Here is a 17,109-nt window from a genome sequence, read left to right on the forward strand (position 1 = left end):
AAACCTTTACATTTCTGCTCACCCTGTTCTTTCCTCTGGATCAACTGAAGAGCAATTAAGTTTATGTTCTGATTTTTGAATTCTCTTCACTCAACATTTAATCAAGTATAATTTAAAAAATTTTTATTGCATTTACTTCTCTTCTAGATGACTACATGAGAGATGGGATAATTAAAAACACACGTTTATAAGAATGTGACTTGCAACTGTTAATCTATATTTAATCGATAAGATCGCTAGAAAGTGTCAGATGGCCCAGATCTTCCCAAGCAATGTGCTAACACAGTCACCCAAAAGTAAGTGTTAGGGAGGAAAGGAAAAAGAAGCGCCAAGGTGATAAAGTCTGAGGAATACAGCCCCGGGGGTCCCTGGAACTACTTAATACTTGAATGTGTGTTCCAAGTGTCCCAGCCCCGATATGGTTCGTAGCAACATTTGGAGGAGATTTTAGAGACTAGCGTTCCTCACAGAACACTTGGAGAAACAGTCTTCTAGGACAACAGTTAGAACAGTCTGCAATAACCTATATGGGAAAAACATCTGAAAATGAATGAATATATGTATATGTATAACTGAATCACTGTGCTGTACACCTGAAACTAACAACATTGTAAATCAACTCGACTCCAATAGAATTTTTGAAAAATTATAAAAGGAAGAAAAAAGAAAGCCAGAATAAATTAATTCAAATGTTAATCTGTCCTGTATTTTTCTAAAAAGCAGAAAATGAGAAAAATGTGGATTTTCGATCTCTGACTATAGTGTGTGTGGTGTCCTCGTCCACCAAGTATAATTTTCACCCATCAGAACCGAGTTACGGCTACCGAAGTCTTAGTTTTATAAAACACCTTAAAGGAGCACTCGTTACATGGTAGGCAGTGACTTGGGGACCGAACTCTAAATAAGGATAACTACTGAGGTCAATTTCCCTTTTATTCTTTGCTCTGAGCTGAGTTAAAAGTGATCAGCAAATCGCTGTCTGAGTGGGAACTATTTCTTCTATTTTCCAAAAATTTAATGTTAAAATTCCCAAAGTCTGAATCGTTAAGAAAATTTTGATGTATTTATTCTCCATCACAAATCCGAAGTAACGTTTTGTCAATACACTTTTCAAACTGGGGTCAAATTTTGCAAACCGGGTCTTATTTCTGAATATTGCAGTAAATAGCCCAGTAACCCCTCCCTTAACTGGAACACTTCTGTCTGGGAATCTCAACAACTATGCTCAATCTGGTTGAAATCTGGGGTGTAATTAGAAAGACAGGATGTTAAACAACTAAAATAAACATCATAATATGTTTAACTGAATAACTGAATCAATTTGCTATACAGCAGTAATTAACACAACTGTAAATCAAATATACTTCAATAAAAAATTTTTTTAAATAAAAAATAAATATCGTCAAATCCACACACTCATTCATTAATTCAACCAGTTTTAGCTGAGTACTTTCTACAGATCCCTTTTATATATCCAAAGAATAAGATAATTATTTGTAACTGGAAAGTTACATATTAACTGTAATCAATACATACAACTTTGAGATCCATAATCACGCTTGACTTTCACAACAAACATTATTTTTTTCACACCAAGGAAGTGATGTGCGTCCACATTTGTACAGAACCTCTCTGATCAATCTGTAAATTCACATGTAATTACAGAAATGCTATATTAGTGGGGGACACTAAAAGTTCATACTGTAGAAGATCATTTGTTAAGATGTATTCAACCCTATTCTACATACAGGCATTTCAAAGTCATTAATATTCAAGTCAAAAAGATAAAAACCAATTAAAATAGCATGTGAGACAATCCTGAAATGTCTTTTAAAAACACTTCAGGAACTCTGCATATGGTAGAGGATAAGAGGATGGGGGATGGGCTGGATAACTGAATACCAGTACAATAAATAAAGCAGCATGATGTGAGCCGCTGTAGTCCTTCATGTTGGGAGGGCAGATAGAGCCAATTACAATACTGAAGAGGTCTGTTTCTAACTAAAAGTGAATATAAAAAAACTCGGGGGACTTCCCTGGCGGTCCAGCAGTTAGGACCCGGCGCTTTCACTGCAGGGGGCACGGGTTCCATCCCTGGTCAGCGAACTAAGATCCCACATGCCGTTCAGCATGGCCAAAAAAGAAAAAACTAAATCGGAAGTATAAGAAAGATGGCAAGAGGATGGGTCACCCAGCCACCGCAGGCTTACAGGTAAAAGTTTCTTTTTATTGTTTAATCATGTCAATCCACATGGCATTTACCCATTTTCAAAAAAAAAAAAAAAAATCATAGTTTTTCCTTAGAGCTGCATGGAACATCTCCTTCCACTGAGTCTCAGGGCTGGGGTTCCTCTGTGCTAGTGTGGGGAAGGACGAGGGAGGTTGCTGGGAACTCAGCCGAAAGGCTCATCATCAGTTCCCAGGTTCATCTCCGGAAACCCTCCCTGACCTGGAGGACCAGGCATGGAGCTGGGCTGGCCTGAGATTGATGAGAGAATTAAACCAGAGCAGAGCCCTGACATGGGTGGTCACAGGAAGGCCTGAGTCACAAAGGCACCATCTCTTACCCAAAGTGAAGAGGAGAGAAGAGTATGTGGCAGCTGTATATTCTTAGGAAAAGTTTTAAATGTAAAATCAATGCTAACGACCTATACACACATTTTTTTTCAACTGCCCTAGTTGGTCAGTTTTCTTCAGGTGTGAATTTTTAAGACTTCCTTAAAAGAAACTCACGTGATGCTTTTATAATGTATTTCTTCAGGTCGGGCATTGGGATTAAGAAACTTCATGCTGCAGTCTAAATGTCCATCAACAAACGAATAAATAAAGAATATGTGGTACATATATACAATGGAACACTACTCAGCAATGAAAAAGAATGAAATAATACCATTTGCAGCAACATGGATGGACCTACAGATTATCATACTAGGTGAAGTAAGTCAGAGAAAGACAAATATCATGTGATATCACTTATATGTGGAATATAAAACATGCTGACACAAATGAACTTATCTACAAAACAGAAACAGACTCATAGGCATAGAGAACAAATTTATGGTTGACAAAGGGGATACTGGGAAGGGGGCAGGGGAGAGATAAATTAGGAGTTTAGGATTAACATGTACACTCCACTATATATAAAAGAGGTAAACAAGGCCCTACTACATAACACAGGGAACTATACTCAATATCTTGTAATAACCTATAATGGGGCTTCCCTGGTGTCCGCCTGCCGATGCAGGGGACGCGGGTTCGTGCCCCGGTCCGGGAAGATCCCACATGCCATGCAGCGGCTGGGCCCGTGAGCCATAGCCGCTGAGCCTGTGCATCTGGAGCCTGTGCTCCGCAACGGGAGAGGCCACAGTGGTGAGACGCCCGCATACTGCAAAAAAAAAAAAAAAACAAATTCTACCCTATAATGGAAAATAATTTGAAAAAGAATATATATACACAAATGTATAACTGAATCACTTTGCTGTATACTTGAAACTAACACAACATTGTAAATTAACTATACTTTGATAAAAGAGAAAAAAAAAAACTTCATGTTGCAGTTAACCCAGTTTTCTATAGGCTGACGAATCCAAGGACGCTATTTCCTTTGCAGTGTCCCATCTCTCCTATTTCTTGTTCATGAAACCAGTACTGGAGGTGGAGTCAGGCAACAGTCCACACTGTAACATGGGGGCCCCCAAATTTCAGAAACTGGCTTCAAGGAAAGAGAGAGGAAGGGGGAGAAGGAGGCATCTAATCAAAACCAACTTTGTGGTTACTTTGTGGTTGTCATACTAATGAGGTCGTCCACTTTCTGGTTCCAGCTGTGGAATTTACTGTACCACAGCTGCCATTCAAAGGAAGAACAATTCTTCCCAGTTTTGCAGAGAACAGGCCAACAGCCATTATCATCTGTACACATGTCGGTATAGGGACACACACGCATGCACGTGCTTCTATTTGAAAGTAAAGAAGTAAAGCTTCCACGTCCATCCATAAAAGCCCCCTGGGGCAAGTTCACTGGAAAACCCAGCAGCCTCGGAAGAAGTAATGAGCCCACGCATAAGGACCCACATGCTCACAAAATGAGTTAAGTATCATCCCAATGTTTACACCGAGGCATATGCACTCTTTCAATATTGCTTTGGACAAAAATAATTAGGCTTTCTAGGATGCAAGAGTCCTAAAAGGCTTTAGAAGCTGGGTTGTCACTAAACAGACAAAACCTCCAAGAACATATATAGCAGTAACACACTCTCCAGTGAGATGTGGCCTGAAGCACCCAAATCATGTAACTGGTCAGCCATGTAGACATGGTCAGAAAAAGCATCACCAACGCTTTAAAAACATCGCCAGACATTATTATATGCCTCTTATAAATAGCATCTCCTTCCAATCCTTTTAGTCGTACCTCCCATTGGAGGATTTTTAAGAGAGAAGGATATAAGGGGAACAGGAGAGGAAATTCAGTTAGACCTGGCAGTTTCGCCCACGTAAGCAGTTGAGCGCCTTTGATTCAGCCCGTGAAACTCCCCGGTCCTTAAAACAATGCAGCCTCACCGGGGCCTTGAAGGCTTCCTATGGTTCTGGGATCAGCGGTCCACCCTGCTCACGGTCTGGCCCTGCCCACCTCCAACCTTGTGATTGGAGGCCTTTCCCTTCCGTGAGTTCCGTGAGGACAGGAATCGTGTCTCTCATTCATCTCTGCAGCCCTCACGTCCTGCACAGCAACCAGCACACAGTTGAGTATGCAGTCAAATATTTGCGCAATGAAGGAGTAACGGATTAAATGGAAGATTACCTCAAACCAACGGCCACACCTGGAAGTAAATGAAAACTATCCTTTTGAGTGAGGATTCATTATTTTCACTGATTCTAGGGGAAGAGAAGGTTGTCCCGTAGTTTTTAGAAGATGCAGTCAGAGAGTTTCAAGGACCCTGGTCATTGGGCTGTGGATTCATCGATTCTTTGACGTTTCCCACCCAAGTCATCTCGTGTTGTTTGTCTGACATGCATGAGTTGACTCATGGCAGGTAACAGCGCAGAGTCAAGCTGCTGTGGAGGCTGAGGTGATTCTTACCATTCTCAGGAAGTGGCACTGGACCTGCCAGATGCATCCTTACTCTGGGGCCTGATGTCTGGGAGGGCTGACGCTGCGCAGAAGAAAAGACCCCTGCTCTCTGGTCACCGGGCAGAGCTGGCCAGTGCCAGCCACAGAAAACACGCACTGATTTGTGAGGCTGCGCTCTGGGCACTCAGCTCTCATCTTCATTGAGATGTCTGTCCTGGCCGAACCAGACCTGAAACTACTAAGGATATGAAGCCATCTTCATTTTCGCCGTTAAACCCAAAGTGAGAAAGCTGTAACTGGCAGGTTAGAAATGAACAGATTACTCATTTCTTCGTTCCCTTTACTTTTGCTAGAAGATGGAAGATGAGGGTCAGTTGAAGCACTTTCTCCTCCGATGGGAGCTCGATTTCTAGGGGAAGGTATTAGCAGAGGTCAAACTATTTCCAATTTAACGCCATTAACTGAATATTTACAATACTAGCCTTAACCAGGCTGTATGTGATAAATGTGAATCAGCTAGTCTTAGACAGGAGTCTTCAGGGTGATGGAGAAGTTAGAACTTTTTGAGACAGTTAACTATTTCACAACATCCTTTTAAGTGCACGGGGTTATTTTTCTGAATGATGTTCTCAGTTATGATATAAAAAAGACTTTTGCTATACATTTGGACAATATGTTTTAATCAGTTAGCCGTAATCAAGTACTATGTTTTAAGATGTAGCTAAGCCTTTGTGAATAAATATGTGCTTTATATGGAATTCTTATAGCAGTCTGAATTATTAAGTAAATACATAAACATAAGAACCATATACAAACTGAGGATGGACATTTGCTTTTTTATCCCTTTATTTTGTGTCCATCCCTCTGTATCTCCATGTAACTGTCAACCTACGGATATACGATATACTATCCATATACACTATAACCTTCCGAAAGCCAGCATTATTCATCCACCACATGGAAACTTCCTTTTAATAAGGAGGGCGATTAGAATTCTAATGGCTCATTAAAGAGCTCCTTCATTTATTCACTCCAGAAATATTTGTTGAGTGGTATCAAGGTGACAGGGCACAGATGTTGTGAGCTGGGAAGTGTGGCCGTGAACAAAACATACACAGTCCTAGACCTTCTGGCATTTGTATTCTAGTAGAGGGAGACATATAGCAACTACCAGATGAGCAAGTAAAGAGAAGAATTTCGAACGGTGGTCCCTACTATTACCAGCCTCTTAGAGAATAGCATTTGAACTGGGATACACGCGTGAAGGAGATTTTTTTAGAAAACTGAATGTGTGTCGTTACACACTGAAAAACATCTTTAGAAACTGACCCCGTTACTATATGCACTGACAACACGAGAAGCAGATTAGGATTAGAAAACATGTAAGTGTGCAAGTCAAACGTGTTTGGGGCAAACTAAAAAGCAAGGAATTGGAGGGCTGGTCCTCTTGCAAAACCCTCCGTGCTCATGCATAAAACAAGAATAACACTACGCTTTCCAAAACTGCTGTCAGATGAAAACAGTGAGCGCTTCTTGTGCCTGCCGTGTCCCTGGGTACAAAGCAGAGATGAGATGCACTCCTGTATCTTTCCCTCTTGAGAAAGTTACCCTTTGTAGATTTCTTCATGCTGCTTCCCCTCCCGTCAGCCACCGGCCCTACCACTTACTGGGGAGTCCTCCAGTCGGTCTTTAGATTTCACAAAGCGAAACTTGGAACAGAGCAAGTGAAGCACTAACGCTACTCCGGCTAAAGGACTGGCAGGTGGTGCTGGTCGTAATTCTTCTAATTATTGTATTGTTCCAGCAAGCCGATCTCATCTTGGGTTATCTGTATTACTTTATATGCATCAGAAGCTACATCTTATCCTAGCACACAGGGGCTGTGTACTGAAGAATGAGAGGTCAGATTGCAAGAGAGAAGACAGACTGGTGAGGCGCTGAAGGGAAGAAAGACCTGTGTGCCCGACGGCCCTGGTCACCTGACTGCAAACGGGTCTCCTGGGGCCTGACTGGACTTAGGAATCTCTGCTTCCAGCTCAAATGAGAATAATCAGATCTGTGGTAGCTCCTCGGAGGCAGGGGACAACGATTATTCCAAGTCAGGATACTGACAGTCTCTCAAGGACTGGTACTAGATTACCTGGGAAAGGTGAGGAGATGAGGAAACGGGTGAAGATGCCAGGGTAAGAATAAAGACAGCACTGAGACTATCTGTGTACCGCTTTCGAATCTAAGTCCTGTAGAGGCTGTGAAAAGTCACGGTAGCTGGGCAGAGAGCAGAAGGGAAGAAAAAACGCTCACCAAGTGATTCTGTGTGAATATCATTCCTGTGAATTTCACTGTGGACCTCATTTCCACCACTTTGATGCTATGACTTCTAGTCGAGCCACACAATAATGATATGATTTCAGCAAACTGAAATAAGGTCGATGGCCACCTCTGAGCCCAGGGAAATCTGCCAGGAGTGCAGAACAGCCAGGCCGTGGTTTGGAGATGGGCGTACTTCCTCAGAGACAGACTGGGGTGATCACATTGGGGGTCGCATGGCCAGGCCCCGGTAGCTCATCCTCTGGACGGACCACCAGGAGTAGTTCTCCTGCGGCTCTGCCCGTGGGCAGGGGTCTTCATCCAGACCCTGCCCATACACACCAGCTTTAATAAAAGGTACCCCTTTCCTCTACAGTGGCTGTCTTGTCTGTAGTTTACAAATGTGAAGACTGAATTTCAGAGCCTACAGGCAAGTAAGGTCTGCACAGCGGGTGGCAAAGCTGGAATCTGACTACAGTTTTGCCCGACTCCAAAGCCTACCTTCGTGTCTACATCGGCTAATCCTGAAACAATCCCCTCTGTAAGTACGGACTGCTATCATACAAGCAGAGTTATTTGCTCTGTTCCGTGTTTCCACACTTTCCTGACCATATTAAAAGACACATGCTGCAGAAAATGACATCATATCAAAATGGGGATTTATAATATTTAAACGTTAACTTGCCTGCCAAGGAGGATTGTTGGTAGCTGAACAAGCAAAGAATTAAAACCGTAATGGAAACATTAAGGACAAAAAATAATGGTATTCATCATTTCTAGTAAATATGGTATGTGACTATTGCTAACACATTTTTTCTTTTCCTGGACTGTTAGGGTTTCCCTAATACGTATATTCATCATGGAAGACCCATCAATTCCTTTAGACTTAAAACCCTTCTGTCCCCTTTTCTTTCTTCCTCCCAATGCACACTTTTCCCCCGTGAGACAAGACTCACGTCTGGTCTTTTTTCTCTTTTTTGGTCATGTCGCACGGTCTGTGGGACCTTAGCGTCCCGACCAGGAATCGAATCCACACCCCCTGCAGTGGAAGTGTGGAGTCCTAACCACTGGACCGCCAGGGAAGTCCCACTTCTGTTTTTTTGATTTCTGTCCCTGTCCTCGCAAGTGTACCCAAATCAGGTACAAAGTTGGTTTTCCTTCTAGGGAACTATAACTAGTAAGAAGATAAAAAGATTGCCATTACTCCCTGTCTCTAGGAAGGGGATTTCATTCCTGAATAAGTACGATTTCTCTAAATGGGCTGCTAACTGATGTCTGCAAAATAATTCTTTTCGGCCCAATAATTGGCTCTGGAACTCATCGTAGTGAAATGTGACCTGCATCCGCATCCCGGGTCCTCCCCGGTGTCCTGTTGCAATCCTTCCTTGTAGGTAGTCAGTACCGCAAACGCAAGGTGCAGGCGAGCAGTGACGTTTTGTTAAAGAAACACATCATGGATTTGGGGAAAATACATACCTGATTGCACTTGCAGATAAGTGGCCGTAAGAGCCACTTGCTGAAGAGCTGCTGCGGGAATTATTGAGAATGGTGACCAAGGAGTTGGGAGACGTCCTGATCATGGTCTGAAGGTCAAAGCTATGATCGGACAGCGGTGATATGGACAGTGTACGTTTTCGGCTTGGCCTGGCTGACAGCCGGGGGCTGGGGAATCTGGTGCCTGTTGTATAAACAAAACAGAACCTGATTACCTGCGGCTGGACTCTGTACCCATTATCTGTTCCGACTACCCCGCGTGGAAGAAGTGAAGGATAAGAAGCCGGCGACTGGCGTTGACAAGTACCCCTCTCCTCCACTTGTGATCTACTGGGTACAATTGAGGAAATTAGGGAGAAATATTTATCTTCCAGGGGCTTACCTCGGGGGAGCTCTGTTTATTAATGTGCAGACAAAATGATAAATTGCTAAACAAAAGGGAGAGACTTTTTATGTGTTCTCCCTCTCATTTCCAGTGATTTATGAATCTGACAGCTGCTTAGATATGCTCATCATTAATTCACCGCCAGCGACAAAGACAGTGGTTCCCACAGTCACACCGCACTCCACCCTCCCCACCGCAATGCACACCGTTTTAAGGCAATGAGCCGAAGGGAAAAAAATGAATTAAAGTATCCTAAGATTAAAACAATCCAGCTTAGTTATGCCCGCATTTCCCCATGATTTCTGTAGTTATCTGATCCACAGAATACTTACGGCTTTACTGACAAAACTGATAAATACGTTATCCTAAATTAATGGTTCTCGATGCGGGGGTGGGGGGGGGGCGGCGATGTTGCCCCCAGGGGACATGTGACAACATCTGGAGATATTTTGGTTATCACAACTCACGGGGTGCTAGAAACATCTAGAGGCCAGGGAAGCTGCTGCACACCCGGGAATGGGCAGGGCAGCACCCCCCCCACCATGAAGAATCGTCTGGCACCCGTAGTGCCGAGATGGAGGAATGCTGCCCTAAATTCCCCATAATCTATACAGCCTAAGTCCCAAGAAACATTTAAAAGCTTGGGACGTGGTTTGTTTACAGATTTTCCAAGGTTGGGGGAGAAAAACCCTGCAAGCATTGTAATAAGATAACATGAGTCAATTTTAAGCCTCTGGTTATTAGATCAATCAGTCGATCGATTAATTAATTCTCTGCATTTATAAGAGTTTTGAGACTTCAAGAAGATTCCACTGATGAAGTTCTATTCTGGAGGTTAGTAAATCACACTTAAACACCTGCCAACTTAATACAATGCTTTTTACATGGAGAGTTAAAAATTAAATGTCCATTTGCCTTCAGTTTGGTAGATGGTAGAGATTTGAATTAGGGCAGAGCTATGCATGTGGCCCACAGGCCCACTCCTGCCTTTTCTAAGGTCACATTTATATTACAGAGTCATCAAACTAAAGTTTAATGACAGAATGAGAACATAATACCACTAGGTAAGAGGAAAATCAAACATGATACTTTTAAGAAATAACGGAGGGTTTCTATTTCAAAGCATGGGTACACCTGCTTACAGGGACATGGCAATTTTGGGGTCCCCGGAAAACTGAAGTAGAAGGTAAGCCTTCTTTATAGAAAAAAGTCTAGGCACTTGGTCTCCAGAAAACTCATTGGGAATATTTTCTTCACCAGAGATGGACCTGGATACAAGATAACAATCCAACATATGCTTTAGGATAATTTAATGAAGTGTAATAGATGGATATGAAAGACTCTATAGATAATATTATAGAGATGAATAGATATACTTTATAGTGAATAAAAAATAAATCACAAACTGGAACTTAGTACCATCCATGTATATGAAACTGGAAAACCAATCTGAATGACAAATGTGGTACCTACTCAAAGCTTTCTTTCAGGCACATTGAAAATTGAATTTCTTCATTTAGAATAGTTTCATTACCAACCTGACTTAGGCCATAGTCGTACAAAAATAACAATCCCACTATGTTCACAGCTCTTAGTATTTAAACCAGCATCTTACTTTTATTATGGCATCTGCCTTACACATAAATGTCTCCTTTTTACTCACTATGAGAGGCTAATTTCATCCTAAAAGTTTTTCAGTGAAGAAGTGCATTCCACTTCCAAAGGATTCCAAGGACAAACCAGACGTCTGGTCAGTTTCCATATCATTCTCGAGAGTAACCATTCTCAGTGGGATTCAGTGATCCCTGGCAGAGTTAGAAGTAACAGGACATTCCAGATAGAGCTGATTTCCTGATTTTTTAAAAAACACTAAATAGATAAGGAGGCCGTCTGAGGGCTATAAAACACCAGAGGCCTATATCCCCATCACATCATCCAAGGACAGAGCCCAGGGCCTGGCTTCATCCCTTCCATGGAAGCCTCCAGGTTGCCCAAGGCCTGGATGGTCCGGCTCCTCTGCTTTTCCCTCCAAGATGGGTACTTATTTAAGTCAGTTTCCACCAGTATAAATAGTGTGGTTTTCATGAGTGTCTAGGATTTCTCTAGGATATTCCTTATAGGGATTACTTGCTTTCCTGTCTTTAAAGGTCACTAGAATCCCAAAAAGTAGAATTAGAGCCATAAAACAGACTTGTTCATTCTAATGTGCAACACATAAATACTCTATCCTGAAGCTGGCTGACACCCAGGTAGGCCCATTGTTGGCACATTTAAAAGTCAGGTGCTCATCTGAATCCAGTTTATTGCCGTTTCTGCTAATGGAAGAGTCCTGAAGAGCTGTAACAGTGGATCAGAATGACCAGCTCGATCCCAGTTTGCCTCTGGTTTTGCTACTGCAGAGCCAATGTAGGAATTTAAAGTCATTTCACTCCTCCCTTGCAAAAGTCTCCTATGATTTAAATTTAAAACATAACATTCTGGTTATGTTCTATTAAACTAAATGCTATTTCAGCTATTTTAGAGGGCAGGGATATAGTACTTTACGCGCTTTCCAACCCTTTATCATGCTCTTCCCAACCCCCTAACAACGAAGCATAGAAAAAGAAAGTTGTCAGCAGTTGGGGCAGTGACTTGGGGTCATCTGTTGAAGGGAACAGCTAAACTACGAGGTGTGGATTTCAAAACTGCTGAAAGAGAAGTGGCCCAGTTCTTCACTGATCCTACGGCTTCCTTCTTAAATCTAAGCCCTAGCATTCTTACTGTTCCAACACAGATCTCTCCTATCTGGCTTTCTGTTAATTGTTTTGTTTCTCTATTCTAATAAAAGATTCTGACAAAGAAAAAGGAGGTTTCTTTTTATGTGATGAATGATAGGACATCTAAATTCCTAGTTAATGACAATCAATTTACCACATACTCTGGCAAATTAAAATGCCTTTAATTAGTTTTTACAAAGTAAAAGGGTAGCTTCATCCTTTATTTAGATAAAAACTGCCATTGCCTGACTAAACACATTCTCATCAAATAGAGAAGGCAATATGGGCTGACCTTTCAAGGATTCTCTCTTATTTTAATTCTCTATTTGCAGATTTTTAAATAACTAATTTGCATAATAACACTCAACTTTTTTCCCCAATAATCCCTAATTGAAACGTGGTTATGATGAATCTGAAATGGAAACTCTCTCTTCTACAAAGCGGAAAACAAAATCCCTGAGGAAGATGTAACACATTTCTCTTCCTCTGTGTGTGGTAATGAGCTCCCCATTGGAAACCCACTCAAGCTGTGTTCGTATGTAACACAGCTAAGTTAGCTCATGACAGTAAGGGGACCAAGGCTGTAGATTTTATGCCCTGTGGACCAATCATTTTCTCTCTATTCTAAATCTGAGAACTGAATTATCAACCACTAATAGAGAGTAGACCAAGGTCCACCCATTGTCACAGAAGAATCCAAACAGACCCTACATGGAAAATCACAAATTAATCACTGCTACTAGAAGAAACAAACAAAACCTCGAGCATATGTCCTACTCAAACTTATACTGTCGTCGTATTCAAAGGGTTTCGTTATGTACACCTTGGTTGATGTTTCAGGTTCACTTCCTGGCACCTGGCAAACGGATGTGGACTTAAAGAATCCGAATAAATAAGAACTCTTGGATGTTCTGAAAAATGATAATCATAGGCTCTTGTTTATATGTCTAGAGAAGTGACACAAAGGACATGTCATAAGCCTTGAGGGACCCAAAATAAAGTGATATAAAGTACAACCAATGTTCCCATTTTCTTCCACTGCTAGGTAGAGGGCTAAAAGTAGGCCTTCCCGATGTGGAAATGTTTTTATTTTTCCTACGTAAAAGGTCTCAATGAGATAGAATTTTTTAATGTAAAGAAAACATGTGGAAAATGAGAAAAAAATAAGTCAATGAAAAATGTAAAACCAAGTATAGGTCTCTTTTTTAGTTAATTTATAAAGCATAAAATCTATAAAACCAAGGAATGACTGGACGAAGCACATTCGTCTAATCAAACACGTTCCCTTATTCTGCTACCAAGACAATCAGGGCTGACTAGGTTTTTGTGTATCTGCTAAATTACAATCGCCTGTATCTTCCAGTTCACTGATATGAAGTGAGTTAAGCGGGAGTCTCAGGATGGCCACATCTGTGGAAGCTTCCTGGGAAACCAAGGCAACCAGAGTCCCAAGTATTGGTGGTTCCTCCTCCTCCGGTTTGAAAAGTTAGGTAAGCAACCCATATTTGTATCTTCCTCTCCCTTTCATGAGTTAGCTTGGCCATGCCCAGGACTACAGAAGAGGGGCCCGCCACTTACTATCCATGGCATGAAGATACTCCATGTGGATGGCCCCTGCGCCGGCGGTGGCAGCGGAGGGGATGATGTCTGCATAGGGACTGCGCTGGCCGGCTAACAGAGCCATCTGATGATAGTATTCCGCTGGGCTGACTCCAGCGTGGGGGGCTGGATGGAAGAGGAGACAAGAAAACATGGTTATTAGTTGAAAGAAGGCCAAAAAGAAGCTTTTCCTGAGACATCCCAAAGTCCGTTTGCCATGCAGCCCACATCAGCCATTCCTTTTACGATTCTTTCTAGGAAAACTTCCTGAACTCAAATCGTGCTTTCACTGAAGTCTCCCAGATATCACTGATTCGAAAATAAAACTGAAGGAAAAGAATAGAAAAAATAAACTACATGATAAAACTTTCGAAGTGAGTTTGAAGAATCACCAGGAATTCCAAATGATTAAATTGTATTGGGCTGGCCAAAAAGTTCGTTCGGGTTTAAGTAAAACTAAAAGACATTCTTCATTTTCACCGAGAACTTTATTGAACAACGTATTCATTAACCAAACGAACTTTTTGGCCAACCCAATATATGTGTGCATGTATCTGTACACTCATTCCCCTATTTTGCTCCCCCAAATAGAAGTGTCTTGGGAAGATCCCACATGCCGCGGAGCAACTAAGCCCGTGCGCCACAACTACTGAGCCTGCACTCTAGAGCCCATGAGCCACAATTACCGAGCCCGTGTGCCACAACTACTGAAGCCCGCGTGCCTAGAGCCCATGCTCCGCAACAAGAGAAGCCACTGCAATGAGAAGCCTGTGCACGGCAACGAAGAGTAGCCCCTGCTCGCTGCAACTAGAGAAAGCCCGCACGCAGCAATGAAGACCCAACGCAGCCAAAAATAAATAAAATAAATAAATAATCTTAAAAAAAAAAGTGTCGTATCAAATCACTGTATGTGCACAGTTATTTTTTCACATTTCTTACAGTCGTAAACAACTTAGATAACCATGACGTCCTTCACGACATACTTAACATACATCCTTAAGCCTTCTGGCAGGAGGGTCTGAGTCAGCTCTCAGGAACTGGAGGACCCTGGGTCACGAGTGGAAAAGGCAGCACAGCTGGCTTTAATAACACATGACGGTGGCAAGCTGCAATTTTGTGTTCCATAATTTTAAAGCTCTTTTTTTTCTCTTTTTTTCATTACAAAATCAAAAAGAAATACACCTATCAATCTGGAGCAATTTACTGGCAAGCGTCAGCTCTATAGCAGTGGGATAATGATCGGTTTCTGCATGCCAATTTATGTGCCAAAGCTGCAGGACGCTGTAGCAGTTCTGAGGGTGGTCTCCAAATACACTAAGATGTGGATGCAAATCCCAGCTCCACCTCTTACAGCTTCACAGGAAGTTGCTGGGAGCAGTGAAGGCAATGGTGCATGGAAAGTGCTTAGCACATAGCATTCGATCAATAAAAGCTAATTTTATCATTATGATGTAGAAACACTAGCATTCTAGTGATAGGTCTGTGTAGGCTTTACATTTGTGTCCATGTACTTTTTAATTTTTTTACTGAAGTAGAGTTGATTTACAATGTTGTGTTAGTTTCAGGTGCACAGCAAAGTGATTCAGTTATACACACACACATATATATTCTTTTTCATATTCTTTTCCATTATAAGTATTACAAGATATTGAATATAGTTCCTTGTGCTATACAGTAGGTCCTTGTTTATTTTATGTATAGTAGTGTGAATCTGTTAATTCCAAACTCCTAATTTATCCCTCCCACCCCCTTTCCCAAACCATATGTTTGTTTTCTATGTCTGTGAGTCTATTTCTGTCTTGTAAATAAGTTCATTTGTGTCATTTTTTTTTTTTTTTTTTTTACGGTGTGCGGGCCTCTCACTGTTGTGGCCTCTCCCGTTGCGGAGCACAGGCTCCGGATGCGCAGGCTCAGCGGCCATGGCTCACGGGCCTAGCCGCTCTGCGGCATGTGGGATCTTCCCGGACCGGGGCACGAACCCTTGTCCCCTGCATCGGCAGGCGGACTCTCAACCACTGCGCCACCAGGGAAGCCCTGTGTCATTTTTTTTTAGAGTCTACATATAAGCGATATCATATGATATTTGTCTTTCTCTTTCTGACTTACTTCACTTAGTATGATCATCTCTAGGTCCATCCATGTTGCTGCAAATGGCATTACTTCATTCTTTTTTATATGTGTCCACATACTTCTCATACATCGTAAAGACAGAGAGATATATACAAAAATCACAGACCACAAGAGACAAATATTAGTGACCTGACTTGGGTATTAATTGGACTCCTGAGAGGCAGAACAACCAACCAAAGAATATTTTAGTCATATTCATCATCAAATACTATGGAAAGCAGATGACAAGATGTTTTAACTAGAGGTACCAACTTCAGTGGCCCCACTAAATGTCCAGAAGCCGGGCAACATTCCAAGCCCATCGTCAGCTGACCTCTCGACCCCTCTCTCCCTCTGTTCTTATTAGTCACTTCCATGAACCCCCAAGTATTCCATGGAGGTGACTTTCCATTTTTCCCACTAGAAAACCAAATCCAAAGCAGAACGAACTCCAATCTCACTCTTTTACAGTTTTCTTTTTACAGTGTGAATCTTGTCGAAATGGCAAAACTTCTTCATTAGGGACCTTGCAAGTATATTCACTGCATTGAATCAGAGGGAGAAAAGCGAGCCAGCAGCTATCGCTGGAGCACAGCTTCTTGTATGAATGAGTGGATATTTACTGAAAAACCTCAGGAAGCGTCCATCTACTATCCCCACCATGCACGGCCAGCCTCGGGAAGCATCTGAGTGGAGAATGTGGACCGTGCTGCTGGGTGAGACGGACTGCATAGTGTGTCTCTGTGCCCCAACACAAGCATCAGAGATCTGTGGTTTGCTGCAGAGAGCTCATAATCCTCTACCTGTCATCAATACAGCTTACGCCATCCTGGACCTTAACTCAGACGCTAGCAATTGTGGGCAAATGAGTTTGTACATGTGTGCGTGAGATGGGAAATGCTCTTCCTGAACCAAAGGAGCATTTTATCATTGGGCACTTGTGTAATGCACAGGTCCAATTTAAAACAGTCAGGTGACAAGTAATTGGGAGGCCAACAGAACAACAGGAATTTGGAGCTTAAGATGAACATCAAGTATAAGAGAATTAAAGTCAAAGTTTGTTTCTTGTCCCACCGCATCCCTCTTGCAGTGTTCATTTGGTCAAGGACAGAGGGCGCATACAACAGAGCCGGCCCATCACGTTCTCTGCGACCTTGCAGCTCAGAGCGTGGTCCCTAGACCAGCAGCACTGACATCACCTGGGAGCTTCTCAGAAGTGCAGAACCTCAGGCTGCACCTGGACCCACCCCAAAGAGAACAGTATTTTATCACCATCCCCAGGGGATACCTATGCGCATCGGAGTTTGCAAAGTGTGGCTCCAGTGGACACATCTGTATACACGTGTCCTTCAGACATGCAGCACAGAAAAGCGTTCATCAGAAGGGGAGCA

At 42.3% G+C, this 17,109-nt stretch overlaps 1 protein-coding gene across 2 annotated transcripts in view; it reads right to left on the minus strand.

Moving 5' to 3' along the window:
• GLI3 (GLI family zinc finger 3) overlaps nt 1–17,109 on the minus strand; it is a 286,282-nt gene that overhangs the window by 71,832 nt on the left and 197,341 nt on the right. For both annotated transcript variants that reach the window (XM_027123980.1, XM_027123981.1), the window contains exons 6-7: nt 13,589–13,735; nt 8,852–9,053 (exon numbers count right to left, since the gene is read on the minus strand). In XM_027123980.1, coding sequence (XP_026979781.1) covers nt 8,852–9,053; nt 13,589–13,735 — 349 coding nt within the window. The remainder of the gene's footprint in view (nt 1–8,851; nt 9,054–13,588; nt 13,736–17,109) is intronic.

This window comes from Aethalodelphis obliquidens, unplaced genomic scaffold (genome assembly GCF_003676395.1).
Source record: "Aethalodelphis obliquidens isolate GAN/ISIS:26980383/991018 unplaced genomic scaffold, ASM367639v1 scaffold27, whole genome shotgun sequence".
NCBI classification, from domain to species: Eukaryota; Metazoa; Chordata; class Mammalia; order Artiodactyla; family Delphinidae; genus Aethalodelphis; species Aethalodelphis obliquidens.